The sequence below is a fragment of the Phallusia mammillata genome, chromosome 5 (assembly GCF_965637545.1).
Source record: "Phallusia mammillata chromosome 5, kaPhaMamm4.hap1.1, whole genome shotgun sequence".
NCBI lineage: Eukaryota > Metazoa > Chordata > Ascidiacea > Phlebobranchia > Ascidiidae > Phallusia > Phallusia mammillata.
The window spans coordinates 9,157,834-9,166,917 of NC_137256.1; the positions used below are offsets into that span (position 1 = coordinate 9,157,834).

Consider the following 9,084-nt stretch of genomic DNA (forward strand, 5'->3'; position numbering starts at 1 on the left):
GCAAAAGGATAAAGGCATGATTATAAATTATGTCAGTTCAGTTAAATTTGACCAGTAAATAAACATCATTCATTCCAAACATGCAACAAAAAATAAACTGAGATCTGCAGCACATTAATGCACCACAGGCAATGTTAATCTTGGTTTAAATGTATTGTACGTTACAATATTGTTACAGAATATCAGATACTTTGCTAAGTTACTGAAATCAAATTGAAATTTACCTTGCTGCTAGTCCAGCGTTCAACACCCGCACGCCACAAGCTCCACTGGTCAAATGACTTTGCCGGCAATGACTTTGGCACGCCAAAAAAACAAAGAGCGCTGATTGGTTAAGCCGATACAAACCCACACAAGCGTGTCAAATGACCATGTGGCGCGAGAAAAAAGTTTGGGGAATAAAAATATTTTGTGATTTGCTTCGAAGTGTATTGCAAAAATAGCTAATTTTTCGGTGTTTGGGACATTTTTGGTGCAACCTAGTATATTCAGCCGACTATGTAAATTTTGGCTATATTTGATGGAAAGTTATACTTGTAATCGGGTTTTACGTTTTCGTCTTTACAAGTTGGGTTGAAACTGTTTGTGATTAATGATTATGGATTTGATCGAACGCCCTTAATCGTGATTCCTTCTATAAATCAAACCGGCAGCTCTGACCAATAGGCCGTCCTTTTCAAATGAATACATAAAGTAACTTATCAAGCTAAGATCACATAGTCTTAAAACACAATTTTACAGCTTACGACGTTTGTTTAGATCAGGGGTGGGCAACCTGCGGCCCACGGGCCAAATGCGGCCCTTTAATAAAGGTTGGGCGGCCCGCAAAGACGCTTGAATTTCAAATGTACTGGCAAACGAGTTCAAATATTATATATTTTTGAGCAGATTAATGCGCCTGGTGCGCTTAGATGGTCACGAAGATTTGTCTTTTGTCGGAATAATTTAACGTGCTCGAGTCATTTTTTAACAACTTCTGGCAAATAGTTTAAATGTTACAAGCGACCAATAAAAACGTAAAAGTAATTGTTGTCTCCACGCAACAGGGGTCGTTTTCCGCAAAATAAGCGGTTTGTAATAATCTTGGACCATGTGCGCCGCTGTATAGGGCAATAGGGGGAACACGCCCTTGCATCGAATTTCAATATACCTTTACATTACCATATTTTTCTGTTGTTGTTTTAAAACCTCTGCCGTTTTAATGTATTTCGAACTCACAAAATGTCACACGTGATAGTTGCGTAGCTGAGTGGTTTTTTTTTCATGGTGGTCGCAACTCTACTGCATATATTTCATGACTTTGTACATAATTAGTTGCTATAGTAATTCATATGTGTAAGCTTCCCCCTTGCAAAATTTTATGTTTTAATATACTTACAACAATTAAAACAAAAGCACTCTTTGTTTGGCCTTGAAATACCTCATTTGCTTCTTAAACTTTCTTAAATTGCCACTGAAAAAGCTTACATCTCAACCAAATCATTTTTGCATTTGATAAATTACGAAAACCAATTGTCTAACTTGAAATAGTGTGCAGTGTGAGAAACACAAAAGGCACTTCAGGTCATGGAAATATTATGCTGCGGTCAGTTTAAATCATACTGCATATAACATAAACAAACAAACTTCAGTAAAGCGAATAGGTAACAAAACAAGCTACAATGAGATGAATAATTTTTTGTGTAAAACAAGTGCATATCTCAATTTGGTCATGTCAGTTAAAGGGCTTGGTTATAAATGTAACATGTCAACTTTTATTGCCAGATTTCACTGTCGCTGTTCCATACAATTTTCCACTTTGTTGGTTGCTCACAATCTTTTGGTTCCTGGTCAGAACAAATCCTATTAAATGTCATATCTTTGGAAAAGCACATGATCTCTCTTTCTTCTTGAATTCTAAACGAGAAAGTAGACTCCTTGGTCCCAGTGAAGTATCTGGCATGGGAACAAATAATCTGATCAATAATTGCAACACCACCCATTTTAAATGCCTTCTTTTTTTCTTTAGTCGGTTTGTACATAACCATCTCTGGCAGCAAAGTTTTGAGCTGGGCCATTTCTTCTTTTGTTCCATCTGATGCAATGAACACTTTATTAACTTTGTATTCTTGCATCTTCTCTTTTAAAACCTTCGCGACTTTTTCGAGATCAGGAACCTGATCCTTGCGGGCATATAGAAAATCTTTACGTCTCAAGTGAGCTGCAATATATGGGCCACCAAGTGCATCACCCTCAGTACATTTATGTTCTGTCCAATCTTCTGGCATTACAGTTTTGTCAGCTTCATCGTTTGAACCAAAATGCTTTTTTCTAAACTCATTAGCTTCTTCAACGAGTTCTTTTGAAAATCTCATACTTCGCCTGCAATCCCAGTAATCTTTTCCTCCAAACATATCATGTAAAATATTTTCCCCACGGTCCAACATAATAGATTGAGCTGTGGTATTTGCACCACATAAGGGTCCAAAAAAGATCTTAGATGAGCCCTGCACTGAAACACATTTAAACTTGTTGGCATAGGTTTCCTCAAAACCCCAAAACCATCCTCTTATTTTATCTGAATTCCCCTCTGACTCATAAACAGGTTGATCAATGCAGGGCCTCTCATGCATTTTGTCTTCCCAATTTCCAGAGGACCAACCTTCTTCATAGCGTTGCAAATACCAAATTTCATCTACCTTGGCATCACCAATTTCTTCAACATAATCGTCATACTCTATAACTGGCACATGCTTAGCTAGACTTGGAATATCGAAAAACTTTGACCAAGGGATTTTACTTTGTTCCATATCCCGTTCCTTCCAATGATACCCTATCCTTCCCCATGGTGGAAGAACTAACACCCAGTCATCACCTTTGCACTCTTTTTGTTCTCGTAGATTTTTTACCATGTTGGCAATTCGCATGTAAACATCTCTGCGTAGGTTAAAGCCTTCACCTGGGTTGCAGTCATAAAGTAAGTATCTTTTGTCAGCTATTGCCATGCATAGTAGTGCAGCAAAAACTAAAGTTGTTGTTCCAATATAAAACTTCATCCTTGTTCTGTTAAAATTTCTGCTGTTCAGACAAAAGTAAAACAAATGTTAATGTTATTTCCTTTGTCACAATTATTTTTTAAACTTTTTTACCATAGCCATAAACAATAAATATATAACAAGTAGCACATAGCTGAGTTCGTAAAGAGCACTAAGTTTATTTAAAAATACAGTTATGCAAACAACTTCTTCAACATGCAAAATAAATCCGACCAACTTAACCTTTGTGTGAAAGTACTGCAACTGCTAACATGACTGTCCTACACTAAAAAGTACCCATTATTTGCTGACTCTGGGCAATACTTCGAAGACAATTTAAACAATTGTAAAGACAAAAGATCATTTCAATCAATTGTCTTGTTGTTACCTTTTAGCCATGTTACAATTTAGAACGATGGTATACGTCGGCGATAAATACAAAAACGCCCCCGGCAAAATGTTCGGACAAAGGTTATTCAACGTGTCAGTTGGGCGAATAATTGAAATGCCGCCCCATAGAACTAAGATGTGGACTATTTTGGATGTGTTCAAAAATTATCTGCTTAACTTACATTTAGTTTTTATGAGTTATGGGTCAATATTTTCACAACTACGTCCAAAGAAAAAAAATCAAATATCATGAAGGTGATTTCCCGACAGGTGATTTTTGCAAAATATGCTTACCAAGCAACAAAATTGTTTGTTTGGTTCTAATCTAGACCAGTGGTTCTTAATTCGCAAATGTTTTCAATTTACAAACTAAGTAACATATTTCACAGGGTGGGGAGAAAAGGGACACTGTGTTGTGTTAACTATAAAATTGGGATTGTCACATTTTGTTCTGAAATTTACACACCGAAAGCAATGATGAAAAGAGGTGATTCAACTGCCAAGTTGGCACAACTAAGAGAAGTGATGAAGGCTTACAAACAGTCCAACATTCATGCTGTGATCATCCCATCCACAGATGCTCACCAAGTCAGTTTTTTCTATGTATTGTGAAGAATCTTGTCAAGTAACTGATTTTGTGACAGTTTTTCCCGACCAGTTTTAGTGCCCAAACAACTTGTTTACATGTAAAAAATATATGAGTATGTGATACTTTGACATTTGATACTGTGCTAGCTGCCATGTTATTTAAATTTGTGCTTATTAATGTCAAAAACTGATCAATATATAGTCTTTCAGTCAGATAATTCATTGCATGTTGAAAAGTCCAGTTTTGAATAAAATCCAGATAAGGCACACAATGCATGTATTACTAATTCAATTTTAGATTAGTAGCTCCTTTTAATGGCTGTAAAGTCCATCACTTGTGATTGCGTTTGTTGTCAGTTTTTTACTCTTTCTGCATATGATTACCCAAATAAAATTTTGTTGCAGTCGGCAGAACTTGTTGATGCCGAAAAGAAGGTCAAATTTCTTTCTGGATTCACTGGACCAGCTGTTGCAGTCATAACAGAACAGAGTGCTGCTTTATGGACAAACAAGCAATATTACTATCAGGTTTTTCTAATGCACAAAAAAGTTATGTTTTTCGAAATGACATATATGTACACATATCTTTTAAAATGTTTTAGGCAGAGCTGCAGCTTGATGAAAATTGGATTTTAATGAAGAGTGGTTTAAAAACTACACCAACTATTGGAAATTGGCTTTGTTCTGTTCTCCAAAAAAAATCAAAGGTTGCTGTAAATCCCATGCTTTTTAGATCAGGTAGGAGTACTAAATCAGTGTAGAAAAAACTACATTGTATCTAAGCGGAGGTCAACTGTTAACTTGAAGCATGAAGTATGAACATGGTAAAGAGGATTTTACTAGACAATATTTTCACAAACAGGAAAAATTTTTATGAGATCGCATGCAAAAAGCATATTAATAAAATCGTTAACTAAATAAAAGACAATTAAACTGCACCAAAGAAAAGTTTAACTTGTATTTAGATTCTGTTTACAGTTTTGTTACTCAGATTTAAGGTGAATATTTTATCACATTTAAAGCAGACAACTCATTTTAATGTAGATCTTTGGGACACAATTAATGAAACTCTAAAAGCGAGTGGTCATGAGTTGTTTCCACAAACTGAAGATTTTGTTGATAAGGTTTTAGACTTGCCTTAGTGCAATGCTAGCATGCTGCAGCAATCACAACATAAACAATTCATTTTTAGTCCATAACATTTGTCAATCATCTCCTTGAATTTTGCAATTGAAGTTTTATTCTAACACCATGCACAAAACTGTATCTGCATGACAATACAATAGCAGTAACTTTAATTTAGCTTTTTTTGAAAACCTACATTAATTTGAAAAGTAGATTTTAAGTTGTTTTGCATGTTTATAATTCGTTATAATTTTTATGTTTATAATATAAAATTATAATTCAGGTTTGTGCTTGAAAAAAGCACAGTCATTGCATGGGAGCTGAGTAACACTGAAAAACATACCTTTAATATGTTTTTTAAAATGGTGTAGTTTAAAATTGCTCATATTTTTTAGATTTGGCCTGACAAACCATCAACAGTTTGTAACCCAATTGAAATGATTTCATCATCAAGAATTGAACAAGACTGTTCATTCAAATGTACCTTGCTTCAAAAGAAAATGTCTGAAAAATCGGTTGACTGGTTGGTGCTTACATCTTTGGACGAGGTGGCCTGTAAGTTTTGAAAACATTGCACATTTTTTTTATCTGGCTGCTGTATTGTAATTTCAGGGCTTCTAAACCTCACAGGGTCGGACCTACCCTTTTCTCCCTTATTCAATGCATATGTGGTGGTAGCAAAGGATGGCATTCAGTATGAATTATGTTTGCAAAAAAATAAGACTAAATCTAGTTTTAAACTTATTCTTTGTTGTTAAGTTTATTTGTAGAGCCCTCCAAAGTTTCAAAAGATGTTGAAGCTTATTTGGAATTATTCAAAGTAAAACTACATGGTTACACTGACATTTTTTCCTATTTGAAAACGAAATGCTGCTTTGGTAAAACTTGGCTTAGTCAGAAATGCAATTATGCAATTGTTTCTTGTATCCCACTGGTAAGTTCTTTTAAAATTATAATAATAAGCTGAAACTGTGTTCAAGCAAAAACAGTATACTTTAGGCTTCAAGAGTTTTGACTTCAAACACTCCAGTAGCAATGTTGAAATGCCACAAAACAAAACTGGAGATTGAAGGGATTTTGGAGGCAAATAACAGAGATGCTGTTGCTTTCTGTCGATTTTTGCATTGGCTGGAATCAAATGTAGGGTTTGCTGGATTTTTTTGTCTGTTTGTATCATTTTATCATTGTCAACGCCTGAATGCTAATGGTAATTAGCGGCCTGTTTTTTTGCAAGTCCTATTTTTGCAAATAATTTTTCACTTTGGTGATTTTGTAATGCTAACAACTCAGTCATCTTTGCGTCTTATTTGTATTAGGTGTGTAAGAATGACTTTCTGCTTTCAGTGCTATAGAGCAGTTGTGTCTTAAAAGCGACATGTCCGAAAGTTGTCATAAATTTTCTAGGTTTATAGCCTGTTTATTTTTTCTACACTTCGTGGCATGAAAATGTGCAAAAAAGGAATTTATTTTGACGTTGTTGAACAGTATTTCTGTATTGGTTGTTTAGGTGAAGAATGGAGGTATTACTGAATGCTCAGCTGGGGATCAACTTAACGCATTCAGAAAAGATGAGATTGGTTTTGTTGCCATTGGATTTGACATGATGTCTTGTGCAGGAATCAACTCATCTGTTTTACTTTACTGGTAAATTGCTTTTTTTATGGGTAAATTGAATTTTCTTCAACAGACTTTATCTATTCTAACTTTTATCTATTTTGTTTTTGCAGCAACAGCCCTGATCATGATACACCGATCAGGGCAGATGAAATGTACATGATTGATTCTGGTGGATTTTTTAGGTTGGTCTTGATCAAGATTTTTAATTGAAGTATGCATCAGGTTTTCGCTATATTGCTTGGAAAATAACTTCATGTGAGGTGTTAAACTGATATAAAAAAGCGCTTCAAACTTAAGAATGGGTTTCTAATTTTTTTATGCAAACAATACTTTTGAGAAATTGAATAGTGTGTTGTAGTTTTGTGTTGAATGGTTCATGTTTTATCACAAACAAATTACTTTAGCAATGCACAAAGTTAAAACATAATTGTGTTGCAGAGATCAGGGATGTACGGATAGTTGCAGAACTGTTCATTATGGCAATCCTACTGATTTTGAAAAGATTGCATTTACTTTAGTTTTACAGGTGCATTAATTTGTCGGCCAATTATTCAGTAAGTAGTAACAGCATTTTTATTTGTAGGTACATATTGATTTAGCAATGGCTGTCTTTCCATGTGGCACAAAGGGCCATTGGTTGGCTACAATTGCTAAAATGCCCTTGTGGAAACATGGTTTGGATTTTGACACCAACATTGGACATGGGGTTGGATTTTTTCAATCTGTTGAAGGTACAATGTGTTTAGGCCTACATCCCAGGCTATTAACATAAACAAGAATTCTATGTTTGTATTTACATGTCATTTGGTGTCCACAAAAATATGCAAACACTTAAAGCTTTATGCAACTACATTTCCATTTCCATTCATTTAATTTTAGTTGTCATTTACATCATTTGAAGTTACTCCTTTGCACAATTGTAATCATTACTACAAGCAACTTGATTCTGATACAAGTGTTATTCAATTGTTGAATTGAAATATTTTTGAAATTCAACTCAAATTCAACTTCTGCAAAAAACGGTTCATTCAAGATCTGACCTAGACACTCTGTATTTTTACTGAACATTTTCTGGACAAACGCATTTTCAACCTATATACACATTATATTTTATACAGGCCCTCATGGTATCTACATATCACAAGAGCCTGAAGTAGTCGCAGAGGCACAAGACAAAGAGCTGGTGGCCGAAATGTTTCTAACAGATGGTAGTTTTATGTTATTATTATTTCAGTAATGAACACTGCGTTAATTAATTGACTGTACTAAAGTTTGTATTATGGCTGCAATATCATGTTGGCTGTTTTAATATATTTCAGAACCCGGATACTATGATTGTGGGAAGTTTGGAATCAGAACAGAAAACACATTGTTAACTGTGAAGGCTGAAACCCAGGTACAATAACATTACATAAATACAAAGATGGTTAAGTAGTAAGCATGACTATGTAGAGCTTGACAGTTTAAGTTTATAAGTACGAAACTTGGTTGGTGTGTGTAGTTAACTAATTCTAGGTGCTCATTTTAAAACTTATGCATTGTTTTCTATGACCATTTTTCAACAAAAATAAGTTATAAATGTCACTATTGTATACTTGGTATGCATTTGTATAATATTGCTTTGTTGTTTTAGTACCAGAAAGAGTTTCTTAAGTTTGAAGTTGTCTCATTTATTCCAATCCAGAAAAAGATGATTATTAAATCAATGCTTACAGAAGAACAGGTAAGCAGCCCGATTTTTACATTTCTTATCTTATTATTTTGAAGAGACTTATGTTTACAATTTTTGCCTGCTTATTTCAGATATCCTGGTTAAACAACTACCACCAGCAGTGTTTTGAAGTTATTGGACCTCGCTTGATTAAACGTGGGTTCAATGCAACCTACGAATGGCTAAAAGAGCAAACCACGCCTCTGTAGAATTTTTATGTACTTTCAATTAATTGTTGTGTATCTTCAATTTTTTGCTGTTTTTTTTTTAATTTTGTTTAATAATTTGTGATTTTGTAAATGATTTTCTATGTATATGTTGCAATATTTTAACAATAAAATATATGTACCCATTTAACTGTTTTATATAAAAAAAGAAAGGTTTGTTTTAACAATCTATAAAGTGCCAAGCGTAATTTAATGCATAGCTGCAAAACAAATATTAACTGATGGTCATTAATTAACATTTTAGGCAAACATGACCAATTGGCAAACATTGTTAAGCTGTTATTGCATTGCGGACAGTTTACCATGTGTTTATTACTTTTACAGTTTTCTATGCTTGTACTACCAACCTATCTGACTTAATAACCTCTTTACAACGATTTCAACGCACCCCTAAAAAATATTTATTTGCAAA

The 9,084-nt window shown here is 34.3% G+C and overlaps 2 protein-coding genes across 3 annotated transcripts; one reads left to right on the forward strand and one right to left on the reverse strand.

Moving 5' to 3' along the window:
• Positions 1 to 1,470: 1,470 nt before the first annotated feature.
• Positions 1,471 to 3,087, reverse strand: LOC145230333 (GDP-fucose protein O-fucosyltransferase 2-like). Its single transcript, XM_080095731.1, has one exon. It carries the CDS (start codon positions 3,033 to 3,035, stop codon positions 1,755 to 1,757), a length of 1,281 nt encoding a protein of 426 aa, XP_079951857.1. The 5' UTR covers positions 3,036 to 3,087; the 3' UTR covers positions 1,471 to 1,754.
• A 1,577-nt stretch (positions 3,088 to 4,664) lies between these two features.
• Positions 4,665 to 8,803, forward strand: LOC145230332 (xaa-Pro aminopeptidase 1-like). 2 transcript variants are annotated; one of them, XM_080095729.1, is made up of 13 exons: positions 4,665 to 4,730; positions 5,513 to 5,672; positions 5,730 to 5,811; positions 5,877 to 6,051; positions 6,117 to 6,257; positions 6,625 to 6,761; positions 6,845 to 6,916; positions 7,173 to 7,260; positions 7,318 to 7,465; positions 7,853 to 7,942; positions 8,054 to 8,130; positions 8,368 to 8,457; positions 8,538 to 8,803. In XM_080095729.1, the coding sequence occupies exons 2-13, from the start codon at positions 5,555 to 5,557 to the stop codon at positions 8,652 to 8,654; spliced, it is 1,335 nt and encodes a 444-aa protein (XP_079951855.1). In that variant the 5' UTR covers positions 4,665 to 4,730; positions 5,513 to 5,554; the 3' UTR covers positions 8,655 to 8,803. The 2 variants fall into 2 exon arrangements, with proteins under 2 accessions (XP_079951855.1, XP_079951856.1); XM_080095730.1 differs by lacking the exons at positions 4,665 to 4,730; positions 5,513 to 5,672; positions 5,730 to 5,811 and having other exon boundaries at positions 5,986 to 6,051; positions 6,107 to 6,257.
• The last annotated feature ends 281 nt before the right edge of the window (positions 8,804 to 9,084 follow it).

What these genes read in the sequence shown, in the direction of transcription:
- LOC145230333 (XM_080095731.1), bottom strand. Translation starts at nt 3,035, where the DNA reads ATGAAGTTTTATATTGGAACAACAACTTTAGTTTTTGCTGCACTACTA.
- LOC145230332 (XM_080095729.1), top strand. Translation starts at nt 5,555, where the DNA reads ATGATTTCATCATCAAGAATTGAACAAGACTGTTCATTCAAATGTACC. An exon ending in ATCTTTGGACGAGGTGGCCT is followed by an intron (nt 5,673 to 5,729) that starts GTAAGTTTTGAA and finishes TTGTAATTTCAG; the next exon opens with GGCTTCTAAACCTCACAGGG. An exon ending in ATTTTTTCAATCTGTTGAAG is followed by an intron (nt 7,466 to 7,852) that starts GTACAATGTGTT and finishes TATTTTATACAG; the next exon opens with GCCCTCATGGTATCTACATA.